Source organism: Euprymna scolopes, chromosome 19 (assembly GCF_053919585.1).
Source record: "Euprymna scolopes isolate OS-2025 chromosome 19, ASM5391958v1, whole genome shotgun sequence".
In the NCBI taxonomy this organism is placed as follows: domain Eukaryota; kingdom Metazoa; phylum Mollusca; class Cephalopoda; order Sepiida; family Sepiolidae; genus Euprymna; species Euprymna scolopes.
In genome coordinates, this window is record NC_136500.1 from 86,261,950 (window position 1) to 86,276,134 (window position 14,185).

Here is a 14,185-nt window from a genome sequence, read left to right on the forward strand (position 1 = left end):
TCAATGAAATTAAAAAAAAAAAAAAAAAACTTGACTGAATTGAATTAATTACCCTTGAATTAACGAAGGGGTTATTTAATAACTTTAGGTTTGGAAGAGATAGGTATGGGGTCGATTTTTTTTATAACTTCAAAAGAAGCCGACTACTGTCAAAACTTTGCGAAATAATACGTGATCAATTTCATTTTAGAGATATTTCTTTCAAAAGCCTTCTTTAAAAAAAAGAAAAAAAAATACATTGTTCTATTAAACCGTTTACTGTTTAAATAATTTGACTTTGCTCGTTTTATTTTAAGAAAATATAAGTTGAAAAAGCATTTTCATTCAGTATTAGAAGATTTGTCAGTAAAAAAAAAACAATTGCCAAAAAGATAAGCGTTTTTTTTTTATTTTTACTTGCAATGTAGAGCCCTGCATACTTCTTTTCAAGTTAACTCTTTTGTAGTTTTGATTACAACAGATCTGAATGAATGAACCTTGTAAGGGAGGGGCACTAAGCATTGCCCTGTTAATAATGAATTTCTTTGGTTTCTTTTTATAACATGCTACATTTCTCTCTTGCGGTTAGAAATATCAGGATTTTTTTTTTCTTTTTTTTCAACATCAGCCTAAAAGAATCGTAATGAAGGAATCGGAAAATTAAGGTATTTTTTAACGATGCGATTCCGATTCCGATACCTCCCAAAATACACGATTCTTACGATTAACGATTCCGATTAATCGTCCCACCACTAATTGTATTCCCTTTTGAACTGATAGCATCAAATTTCATCGTAAATTTTTTTTATTCCTTTGTTATCTTAACGTATTCTATAAAGTTGGTTGAGTGCATATGTGAGTATATTTATCATACAAGTGATAACGTAAAAAATGATATACATGAAAAGTATCTATAAAACGCATGCTGAATAGGTGTGCGAGGCTAGTATATGGATCTGCAGAATAGATTTCCACATAGGGGTAAAGAGGTCGGAGTTGGAGATATCAAAGGAGTCAGAGTCTGCATCCTGTCTGCAACCTTGTATGTAACATAATATTAGTTCATTTCAAAGAAATTACTCCCATATCATTATTAGATATTTTATATAGGCCTGGAAACTGTAGACTCCCCCCACCCCCACCCCCCCAAAAAATGCACAGAATTTACCTCCCATAGCAAATAGAAAATTAGTTAACTGCCCTAAAACGCTAGACTGGTTCTGAAGTGGGGCATCATTTTACGTTACATCCATATACAAAATTGATCCCTCACTAAATTCTAACTTTTTTTCTTCTTTGTGCAAGTTTTTTATGGTGTTCACACATAATCTCGCCTACACTTTTTTTTTTATACTGAAAATATTGACCAATATGTTTTAAGTTCATTTTGCTTTTAAATTAGCTAAATTTTGTATAAATTAGCATTTTTTTTTTGTGTATAATAATAAAGAAAAAATTGAATGATACATTCTCTTGGTTCATAACTTCAGAATTAAGAGAAATACACCGAGTGCCAGTGCGTATGTATGTGTGGGGTGAGGGGAGACAGGAAGTCATTCTTTGATAAAGCAAAAGTCTTCAACGCCCCCCCCCTCGCACTTGCATTGTAAATCATTTGAAGTATGGCAAAAATAACATTTGGAAAGACTAGATGAAGAAAGGGGGAGAGAGAAACAAAAAAAAAAAGGAACAGAGAAAGAAAGTGATAAAATCCAGACAAATGACAAAAATAATAAAGACCAACTTTTTCTTGTAAACATGAAAAAGTTAAAATGAAAGAGAAAAATAAATTTAAGCACAAATCCACTTTTTCTAAATAACAAAAAGAGTATCAATCCCTGTTCTTATCCTGAAGCAGATTTGTGTGTGTGTGTGTGTGTGTGTGTGTGTAAAGGTTAGTTTTTCTAATTGGTTCACATGTATTTGATCTATATCACAAGCGTGTCTCTTTTCTTCAAGAGATTCTCATGTATAGTTCTGCTTTTGAAGAGAAATCGACCCTGAAACTTCTTGGTTTTTCTTTCTTGTCAAATCTTTCTTGGAGTTCATACATTAGATGCACTGCTCGTTTTGCTTCTTATAAAGTCAGTTCTCTCTATCACTCAGAAATCTTTCTCACACCCGAGTCTATTCTCCATCTCTACAAATCTATTGTATGGAGCATTGTTGTCATATTTGGACTAGTAAAGCTGTCATTTTATTTGGATTCATCGGACTACTATTCTCATCTTGAGTGATTTTCACATTTCGGGCGATGTAACCCCCCCGACCTTCTTCAATTGCGAATTACTTAGGACCTCTATCCAGTCATGGCTGACGGAATGAGAGCATGCTACCCCCGTGAAGTAAATAAAGGGTTCCGCTCGAAATTCCGTCCAAATTCCTGAGTTGGACAGAAATATTCAAAAGTTCGACAATATACACATGAAGAAGGGAGTAATTATCATATAAAAAAAATATATATACTCACTATCGATTCCAGGTTAGACCAGCATGCGATCCATGATGAATACTCTGGCATATTTGGTGGTAAAGCAGCAATCAGACTGGAAAAAAAAAATTTGCACAAAACACAATTAAACAAAACAATTAAACAAGTAACAAAATAATGTTCACAGAATTATTACAATTTTATAAATTTGTTTTTTTTCACCTTCATGCTTAAGGCAATCACAGAGGTTTCGTATATATGACTTCTGTTTGTTGCCATTTTTTTGCTTATGCTACCTACTAAGATCAGGTCATCATCAACTAATCCATTCTATGTGTTAAGTGCAGCTTAAGACCATGCTATGTGTTAAGTGCAGCTTAAGACCATGCTATGTGTTAAGTGCAGCTTAAGACCATGCTATGTGTTAAGTGCAGCTTAAGACCATGCTATGTGTTAAGTGCAGCTTAAGACCATGCTATGTGTTAAGTGCAGCTTAAGACCATGCTATGTGTTAAGTGCAGCTTAAGACCATGCTATGTGTTAAGTGCAGCTTAAGACCATGCTATGTGTTAAGTGCAGCTTAAGACCATGCTATGTGTTAAGTGCAGCTTAAGACCATGCTATGTGTTAAGTGCAGCTTAAGACCATGCTATGTGTTAAGTGCAGCTTAAGACCATGCTATGTGTTAAGTGCAGCTTAAGACCATGCTATGTGTTAAGTGCAGCTTAAGACCATGCTATGTGTTAAGTGCAGCTTAAGACCATGCTATGTGTTAAGTGCAGCTTAAGACCATGCTATGTGTTAAGTGCAGCTTAAGACCATGCTATGTGTTAAGTGCAGCTTAAGACCATGCTATGTGTTAAGTGCAGCTTAAGACCATGCTATGTGTTAAGTGCAGCTTAAGACCATGCTATGTGTTAAGTGCAGCTTAAGACCATGCTATGTGTTAAGTGCAGCTTAAGACCATGCTATGTGTTAAGTGCAGCTTAAGACCATGCTATGTGTTAAGTGCAGCTTAAGACCATGCTATGTGTTAAGTGCAGCTTAAGACCATGCTATGTGTTAAGTGCAGCTTAAGACCATGCTATGTGTTAAGTGCAGCTTAAGACCATGCTATGTGTTAAGTGCAGCTTAAGACCATGCTATGTGTTAAGTGCAGCTTAAGACCATGCTATGTGTTAAGTGCAGCTTAAGACCATGCTATGTGTTAAGTGCAGCTTAAGACCATGCTATGTGTTAAGTGCAGCTTAAGACCATGCTATGTGTTAAGTGCAGCTTAAGACCATGCTATGTGTTAAGTGCAGCTTAAGACCATGCTATGTGTTAAGTGCAGCTTAAGACCATGCTATGTGTTAAGTGCAGCTTAAGACCATGCTATGTGTTAAGTGCAGCTTAAGACCATGCTATGTGTTAAGTGCAGCTTAAGACCATGCTATGTGTTAAGTGCAGCTTAAGACCATGCTATGTGTTAAGTGCAGCTTAAGACCATGCTATGTGTTAAGTGCAGCTTAAGACCATGCTATGTGTTAAGTGCAGCTTAAGACCATGCTATGTGTTAAGTGCAGCTTAAGACCATGCTATGTGTTAAGTGCAGCTTAAGACCATGCTATGTGTTAAGTGCAGCTTAAGACCATGCTATGTGTTAAGTGCAGCTTAAGACCATGCTATGTGTTAAGTGCAGCTTAAGACCATGCTATGTGTTAAGTGCAGCTTAAGACCATGCTATGTGTTAAGTGCAGCTTAAGACCATGCTATGTGTTAAGTGCAGCTTAAGACCATGCTATGTGTTAAGTGCAGCTTAAGACCATGCTATGTGTTAAGTGCAGCTTAAGACCATGCTATGTGTTAAGTGCAGCTTAAGACCATGCTATGTGTTAAGTGCAGCTTAAGACCATGCTATGTGTTAAGTGCAGCTTAAGACCATGCTATGTGTTAAGTGCAGCTTAAGACCATGCTATGTGTTAAGTGCAGCTTAAGACCATGCTATGTGTTAAGTGCAGCTTAAGACCATGCTATGTGTTAAGTGCAGCTTAAGACCATGCTATGTGTTAAGTGCAGCTTAAGACCATGCTATGTGTTAAGTGCAGCTTAAGACCATGCTATGTGTTAAGTGCAGCTTAAGACCATGCTATGTGTTAAGTGCAGCTTAAGACCATGCTATGTGTTAAGTGCAGCTTAAGACCATGCTATGTGTTAAGTGCAGCTTAAGACCATGCTATGTGTTAAGTGCAGCTTAAGACCATGCTATGTGTTAAGTGCAGCTTAAGACCATGCTATGTGTTAAGTGCAGCTTAAGACCATGCTATGTGTTAAGTGCAGCTTAAGACCATGCTATGTGTTAAGTGCAGCTTAAGACCATGCTATGTGTTAAGTGCAGCTTAAGACCATGCTATGTGTTAAGTGCAGCTTAAGACCATGCTATGTGTTAAGTGCAGCTTAAGACCATGCTATGTGTTAAGTGCAGCTTAAGACCATGCTATGTGTTAAGTGCAGCTTAAGACCATGCTATGTGTTAAGTGCAGCTTAAGACCATGCTATGTGTTAAGTGCAGCTTAAGACCATGCTATGTGTTAAGTGCAGCTTAAGACCATGCTATGTGTTAAGTGCAGCTTAAGACCATGCTATGTGTTAAGTGCAGCTTAAGACCATGCTATGTGTTAAGTGCAGCTTAAGACCATGCTATGTGTTAAGTGCAGCTTAAGACCATGCTATGTGTTAAGTGCAGCTTAAGACCATGCTATGTGTTAAGTGCAGCTTAAGACCATGCTATGTGTTAAGTGCAGCTTAAGACCATGCTATGTGTTAAGTGCAGCTTAAGACCATGCTATGTGTTAAGTGCAGCTTAAGACCATGCTATGTGTTAAGTGCAGCTTAAGACCATGCTATGTGTTAAGTGCAGCTTAAGACCATGCTATGTGTTAAGTGCAGCTTAAGACCATGCTATGTGTTAAGTGCAGCTTAAGACCATGCTATGTGTTAAGTGCAGCTTAAGACCATGCTATGTGTTAAGTGCAGCTTAAGACCATGCTATGTGTTAAGTGCAGCTTAAGACCATGCTATGTGTTAAGTGCAGCTTAAGACCATGCTATGTGTTAAGTGCAGCTTAAGACCATGCTATGTGTTAAGTGCAGCTTAAGACCATGCTATGTGTTAAGTGCAGCTTAAGACCATGCTATGTGTTAAGTGCAGCTTAAGACCATGCTATGTGTTAAGTGCAGCTTAAGACCATTCTATGTGTTAAGTGTAGGCCATGACATTGATGTTCGATATCCTTTGAAGTGTGTCAGATGACTGATAGCAGGCCACATGGCCACACCAATTGAGATACGATTCTTTACAGTGAGACTGGCAAGTTTCTCCATCCAAATCGCTACAGACAGAATCGTGTCGTTTTGCCATTTTGTCATCAACCACATCTCATATCCAGATATAAAGCAAAGGAGAAATTGAGCCTAAATTGATATGAAGATGATAACTATGAGTTTAAATTAAGCAAAGGCGATTACTAAATACTAAAGCCAATACATAAAAGTAAAAATACATGCAATTTCGATAAATGTTAAATAGATAAATATTGGGAAAAGTGTTATCTCCCTTACAACATAATTGTATTAGGAAGGATAACGGATAGTAAGGATTAAAAATGAAAATATAATACTTAGATAAGTTAAATTTAAAACTTAAATTATTGACATAAACAGTAAGAAATGAACATGAATTTTAATTAATATTATCTAAAGAAATCTTTTAATTATAATTTTTTCTTAAGAACTAACGTATAAAGAAAAAAAACATTAACTAGTAGATCGTAACATGTAAATAAAATTTATACAAAACTATGGTGGATTGAAAAAGAATAGTTAAACATAAATAGAAACTAGAATTTCAAGGTGTAGATTCATATTTGGGAAATAAATCAATAAAATAAATTGGAAAAAAAAATTATAAAAACACATTAAAAGATTAATTGAATATATAATAAAATCACTGCAGAAATTCCCTCCTGGACTAAAGTATTGTAGGTTTGCAACAACAGATGCCATATACAAATTCAATAAATATAGCCTAATAGCCATTATCTTATGTAGTTTTGAGAAAAATCCAGATTGTCCTTGATAGTCGTACATCTAAACGTACATCTGATATAAATGCGGGAGTACATCTGATATAAATGCAGGAGTACCTCAGGGGTCCATCCTTAGACCTTTATTATTCCTAATATTCATAAATGACCTCCCTGATAAAATGGTCTCTGAGATGGGTATATATGCCAATGACACCACGCTCTATAATAGGCATGACAGGAAAACAAATGAACACATGTCTAAGAAAATGGCAGAAACACGAGGATGACCTCCAATCTGTAGAGGAATGGGGACAAAAATGGATGGTTACATTCAATGCTGCCAAGATTAAACTTGTTTCCTTCAATAATTACAAGAGACCTTCTCTACCACCAATAGCAATGGCCAAAAACTCATTACTTGAAAGTACTTCTTTTAAACTTCTCGGTCTAACATTACCAGGGAACATTGAGAGCATTGCCAACATGCTGCAAAGAAGGTAGGCTCTCTCTACTGTGCTAGAAAACTACTAACGTTTGAAATTATTGGATTATCTTGTAATTCATGATGATTTTTTTTTGGTTTGAGGAGTAACTTCAATTTCCATGTCTTCTAATTCCGTAAATCTATTTGTAGTAGTAGTGGCTTCTGTTTGTGGTAATTTCTTTATATTATTTTGCTTTTTGGTAGATGTATCTTTTATTTGTTTTTCAAGTGTTTTTTTCGCCACGGGGAAGACGTATTGGTTACCTGTGTGGTCTTTCCTTTGACTAATGTTGTTTTTCCTTAGTTTCGTCTTTTTCAGCATCTGCACGACATACTGGTGATTTTTGTAGTCTTTCTTTTGATCGACTTTGTTATCTTGGATGTTCTGATTTTGGTTGAGAATTTGTTTTATTGGTAACATTAGTTGATGATTTAATGGGATGATTAATTTTTGATGATATGTTTGGTTTGATTTCATATATAAATTTGGCCAGTCGTTTGGTCCCAATTGTAACAATTTGTTTATTAGTATTTCGTATTTGGAGTCTTGGTTAGTGATGTTGGATGATATATACTTGAAGTGACTTGAGAGTACATCTTTTCCTTCATGTATCCATCTATTTTTCTGGCTTTAAGGAAGGAGATGTTTTTGGTATGTTTTATTGACACTACTTCCTTTTCTTTCTTCTAGATTCTGCATGCTCTAGCATAAGCAGGATGGTTTTCTCCACAATTTGCACATTTGCAATCAAGATTGCAGTCATTGACAGTGTGGTCTGGATTTTTCTGGCTCATCCCCTACATGCATCCTCATGGTGCCCAAACTTCTGGCATTTAAAGCACTGAAGTGGGTTTAGTATAAAGGGTTACACTTTTTCAACGTTGAACCCAATTTTGATTTGTTTTGGGATAGTGGGTCTATCGAACTGCATAATGTAAGTGTTCGTAAGTATAGGCTGATTCTCTTTTTTTTTGTAATTGTTTTAACGTTTGTTACTCCTTGGTTTTTAAGTTCTTTTGTTATTTCTTCAGTAGTGCACATCGAGGTCTTCTGTAGATAAGTTTTGATATTTATGCTGTGGAAAGTTTTCATTCCTAGGAGAAAAGTGGCAGGTTTTTCTCTTTCCACTTCCACCAGTAGGGTTTTATTTTTTTTAAAGTTTTTACATTTTTTGGGGTAATATATGCCGATATAATTTTATGCATAATAAACGGTGATAAGTCAGTTATTTTGATTTCTTTGGTGAATTCCAATGCAATAAATTTTGAGGATGTTTGATGTAGTTCATTATCTGAACTATCCGAGTTGACGTGTTGGCGCTTGAAGTTTTTATACTTGGCCATATATATATATATATATATATATATATATATATATATATATATTTTTTAATTCATTGTTTATGCTCCAATATTGGGGCATGTTAAGGGGGAAACCCATTCGCCTTGTCATGCCAGGGCTACATAAACAGTATACATGTTCCAAATGGGAGCCATGAGCACCCATAATCCTTTAGTTAACACAATCCAAGTCATTTATGGTAACTTCCAGCACTATACAGCCATGTCATGACTTTAATCATTTGGCACATTTGACCATAGCCACCGTCTTCTTACACATGGAAAAGAGGGGAAAAAATCTATATAGTTTATAGTGGTGTAGGGTAGAACTGTATTTGTTACGGTTTAGAGGAAATTGATAGAAAAGTAGAAGATAACTATCCCATCTAGCCTTGTACGAGGCCAAAATGGAGTGTTGCAACCGATATCTTTAATTTCCCTAGATACCAGTTGCTCAGCCACCAGGATCCTTTTCCGAGTCATTACGGGTTGCCACCCATGGCCAACAGGTGGCCCCTTTGAGAGGCCTTTACTCTCTGCAGGGGGACAGTTGGTGTATTCTAATGCCCCACCGACGGGGTTGGGAAGTAGGGAAGGAAAAAAAAGGAAGGGGAAGGGGGATGTTTTTGTTTTTGCAGAACATAATTAAGTTTTACAAAAGAGAATAGAAAACAAAAACAGAAGTTTAATGTAGGTGCATTTCATCTCAGGAAGCCACTAGACAGCCTGATCTGGTAGCACCAGTCCAACTGCCTAATTCCATAAAGTAGGGATTATGAATGTATTCTTATATGTATAACAAATGTATTTCGCCGTCTGAAGAGTAGCTATTTTGAAATATTTTTAAATTATATAAAATTTGAAATTGTCCAAATGGTTACGAAACAATTGTAACGCATTAGGAAATACAACATATGATGTTCTCATTTTATATTTGGTTGTCTTGATTTTGCGAATATATTATATGTAAATAAAGCAACTTTTGTGTTTTTCTTGCCAATTAAAAAAAAAGGAGATGTTCTATTATGGACTGTAAGGCTCATACATGGATATTCGATATTAAAATGGAGTACTTTGGACTATGTCAATCACTGGTACAAAGTATTGATTTATTTCTCTTCAAAATTAACATTAAAATTGAACAAAACTTATTCAATACATTCAGCAATTTATTCTATTAAATTACTTTCTATATAGAAAACAAAACAAAATTTAGTTGTAAGGAAGACAATTCTTCAATTAACAAATGAATTATTCCCCTTGATAATTTTGATTTTTCAATCATAATTGAAAAATATTTCCAAACAAATGAGACTACATAATTTTTAAAAATAAATTGTAGAAAAGTTTATTGCTATTTATTTACCTCTTCTTCAAGAGGTTAGACACAAGGTCAAGTGTGGGTTTGAACAAAGTATTTCTGTGGAACAAACTGGATTTGAACTTGGCACACCAACGTTGCCACAATTACCAAAATACATTGCGATGCATGCCAATAACATAATACAGTGATAACAAATGAAAATTAGCTATTTTTTTTTGTGTTTAAATATCATTTTGTTTTCTGGGGATGGGTCATCCTACCAGATGCCAGACATTCACCCACTATCTCATACATCATAACAGAGCCTTTTAAGATTCTGACCATCCCTTTAAGTGTAATTGAATCTCTCTTGAATTTGATTCATTGGGTATATATTTGCCAGGTAGTTTTTGAAATTCATTTTCATGAGTCCAAATGCATCTATAATTATTGGAATGATGGAAATCTTCCTAAGATTCCAGTTTCTTTTCATGTCATACATAAGAACTTGGTGATTTGTTATCTTTTCCCTTTCAGCTCTGTTTAACCCAGCATCATTGGGGACATTAACTTCTACTAAGGTTGCTTCTTTCTCCTTCTTGTCCCATATCACTATGTAATGTTAGCTTAAATGGTATTAAGATCCAACTTTTGAACTCTGAGAAGATAACTTTGTATGTTGGTGCACATTTGTCATGGAAAATATGATGGGGGAGGGAGGGGGGTATCTGATAGATTGATTAGAAATAGATAGAAAAGGTGATTACTTACCCGCTGCCACTGATCATCATGATGGTAGAAACTAAGCTGAAAGGATACGCCAACTGGTTGACCACCAACTAAAAAGAAAAAAAAAATAATAATTTTCACTCAATATATATTTTTAGATGCGCATTCATGCAGCACTATGAAGAGGCTTCATCCATTAAGTGGACTGAAGTTAAAAATTTTCATTGCTAAACATGCAAATTAAATGGGTACATCTCAATATCCATTCTTGTCTAATTTCAGAAGAGTTTCCGATGCATAGTTATTCTATACAAGTCCTGGATATGAAGAATTCTCGGTGGGCAGCTGTTCTGTACAGGTTCTGGATTTTCTAATTTTGCAGCCAAAGAGCAAAAGATCCTTGTGTAGATACGAAAAAATTATGCACTGGAATGCTAAAAGATTTCATTTTTATGGAAAAATTCTGGTTTCTGATTGGTTGAAAGCAGAACATGAATTAATTTCCTAGCAGCATCGTTTACAAATAGAACCTCCCAACTTTGAAGGAGCATACCCCATTAAATATAAAAAATATTTCAACTTGTTTTAAAAAATAATTCCAAACTTTGAATTTCTTTGTAATACTAGCAAACAGGTTACATTGTGAGAATATAAAAAATAGAGCTTCTGAAAAAAAACAAAAACAAAAAAAACAACTTAAAAAACAATTATCTATAATATAAATCTCCTGTGTTTAAATGTATGTATGTATGTATGTATGTCTGCCTAAAACTTTCTATAGAGGCGACAGATTTTCAAGAGATCAGTATTGTTTTGAAACTCGACCCTTCAGGCAACAAAAAACGAAAAATTGGCTAAAAATATTAATTACTTCACGCTCAACTGGACACTTTTCGAAAGTCATCTCCTCTTTTCGATTGACTAGCCTTTATTTAAACCTTCGCCACTTCCAGTTTGGCAATGGACGCAACGGCAAACACGGCAGGTTTTTTTCTTTCACATTCTTTTCCTCCTTTGCGGTATGGGTTGGAGCCTGCCTGCCTACTACCACTTTTTTTTTTTTTTCCCTCAACACGCACTTCCAAACACCCGGGCAACGCCAGGCACCCAGGCTAGTTTTACTATAAAAAAGAATTAATGTCCTCTTCTAAAAAAATAAATAAACAGTTAACTGTTTCTGTTTTTTAACTCTTTTTCAGCCTAAACAAAGTATATTGCCACTTGCAACATAAGACTATTTGAGATCGTGTCTAACAAGGAACTGTGGAAGAGTTAAGCAGTGAGATGTCTGTTCACATTACATTTAAACTTCTGCAAGTTAGTACAGTCAGGGAAGCAGGAAATAGGGAAAGAAATTGAAAAGTCTAGCAGTCCAAGGGGAGAAACTATTAGAGTAAAAGGCTTTTTGGCATCTAGGGACGTCAACAATGAAGGGGTGGGATTTTGCAGCTTGTCGTCTTAGTCAGAGTAGTTATGTTGCGGGGGCACAAGTGCTACGAGTTCCTCAAAGCACATTTCTTTAAAGTTCTTGTAAAACAGAAACATGGATGCAACATTGCAGTGAGGTTGGAGTTTGGTCAATAATGCGGGAACTATTAGCTGTCTAAGAGGGAGAGACTCGTGGTAGATGCACCAGCCCATATGTGACAATACTCCATGCATGGGTGAATGGTGGCTTTGTAAAGATATAAGATGCTTTCTGGTGCGAGAGAAAATAAAAAGTTGACAGTTTTTTTTCCCCCTTTCTACTGTTAAAATAAAAAGTTAACCACAGTTATATATATTATGATACAAGAACATATGTAAAAAAGATTTGGTGTTTTCAGACGTGAATTGAATTCGGAATCATGTCTTAGCATCTCATCAATTTGTCTTTTCTGCCAATCTTATTAATGCACAAATTATAAGGCATGCTATTGAAATGTTATTGCGCTAGTAGGGCAAATGATGTTGGAAGAATATCATTGATCAAAAAGGAGAGAGATGGTTCCAACAGTGACAATTTGAAAATTGCTTAATCAGATTTCTTTAGTGTCATTGGTAGCAAGAAGAGGACTTGAGACTATGGGAGTGTTAGCTTCCCTGTCTTCCCTTATATCAGTTATCAAAACAAGAGCTGTTGATTGGAATAAAACTCATTTGATGAAATTTATTGCAAAATGAAGTTTTTACTTTTTAAAAACACAATTTTAGCATATGAGAGAGATAAGTGAAGGCTTCACATTGAAAGAGAAAAGAAGCCGAAGACTTGAAAATCTCAACAAAGCAAACTAAAATAATTTGACAGTTATGCATACTTAAAATTGTCTACCAAGTTTTGGCAAATCAATATTTGCCAAAACTTGGTAGACAATTTTAAGTATGCATAACTGTCAAATTATTTTAGTTTGCTTTGTTGAGATTTTCAAGTCTTCGGCTTCTTTTCTCTTTCAATGTGAAGCCTTCACTTATCTCTCTCATATGCTAAAATTGGAAAATCCAGACAACTTTCACCACCGATATATTAACTTGTATAAATACGATGTATGTGTTCTATAACCTCACCCATCTCAACACCCTTGAATTTTTTCATCCCAATTTTGTACCAATCGAACTCTAAACATTTCAGTTGACAAAAACCTTAAAAAATAAAGAGCTCAATTCAATGAAATGTTGAATGTTAGTTCATACTGTTTTGCTGAAGTAATCAAACTTTGAGATTTGCATACAAACAGGCAAAGCAAGTACAAAAAAAAAAAAAAAAGAAAAGAGTATTATGTTTCAAATGTTATATAAATATAGATTTTTAAAACAACTTACACCAACAAATGCAGCTGTGTAGATGGAAGCTTTCTGAAAAGAAAAAAAAAGAGTTTCCTTTAAATTAATGATGATGCATACATTTATATGAAAAAAATTTCAAGCTAACAAATTGAATAATTCTGTAAACTAAAAGGTGAGTGTAAATATTACTACTAATATTTATAGGACAATCCTAACCAGATGAAAAGGCTCAATATTCGAGATACAGCATAGATAAGAATTTCAATTTAAACTTTGTAAATTAGAATTTACAACAATTCGACAAGGAATACAACTTAGTTTTCATTAATCCATGGAGTTTCAAAGAATGGCTCTTATCCTCAGAGCAAACTAGTTAGCAAAATAATATGCATAAGCCAGCCATAATTTTGTTGGTTAGCACATAAATTGAAAACTACAAACTACGAAAGAAGTCATATTTGTATAAAAGTTGATGATGCAGAAATTTATAGGTTTAAAAGGATATTCCAAATTAAGTCCAGGTTCAGTGAAGAAAAAAATTGAAAGTGTAGTACAATCCAAAGAAAATATTGATTGGTGAAATGTAGATATGCAAATGAAATAGTTCAATAGTAAGTAACTGTAATAATCAAAGTGGTTAATCAGAAAACATAAGCAAATTCCAAATGCCAATATGGTATCTTAAAATTGTAGTAGTAGATTTTTCCACTGGAAAATATTCTAAGTGAAAAAAATTTATTATTAGTCTCACAATGAGAGAAGAAACTTGTTTGCTCCCATCAGCTGAGAAAAATTATCTCGGCCTATGGGAGTGAACAAATCTGATACTCTGCTAGCAACGAAGAAATACTTAGCTAATATTGCCCCTTATAGAGCAGTATATTCGCTCTGACAATGGAACAGAATTTACTAATAAAGACTTTGAACTTTTATTAATTAACCATAGTATTAAACATGAGAAATCAGCGCCTCATTCATCACACTAAAATGGAACTGCTGAAAGATGGTGGCAGACCCTTTTTTGAAATGACACCATGTCTACTTATTGAATCAAAACTTCCCAAAAACATTGATGTATACATTAATGGC

The 14,185-nt window shown here is 34.8% G+C and overlaps 1 protein-coding gene across 1 annotated transcript in view; it reads right to left on the reverse strand.

Annotated features, from left to right (window-relative positions):
* LOC145239817 (mitochondrial carrier homolog 2-like) overlaps positions 1-14,185 on the reverse strand; it is a 60,855-nt gene that overhangs the window by 6,644 nt on the left and 40,026 nt on the right. Inside the window, exons 9-11 of the mRNA XM_080103347.1 lie at positions 13,133-13,165; positions 10,376-10,443; positions 2,450-2,525 (exon numbers count right to left, since the gene is read on the reverse strand). Coding sequence (XP_079959473.1) covers positions 2,450-2,525; positions 10,376-10,443; positions 13,133-13,165 — 177 coding nt within the window. The remainder of the gene's footprint in view (positions 1-2,449; positions 2,526-10,375; positions 10,444-13,132; positions 13,166-14,185) is intronic.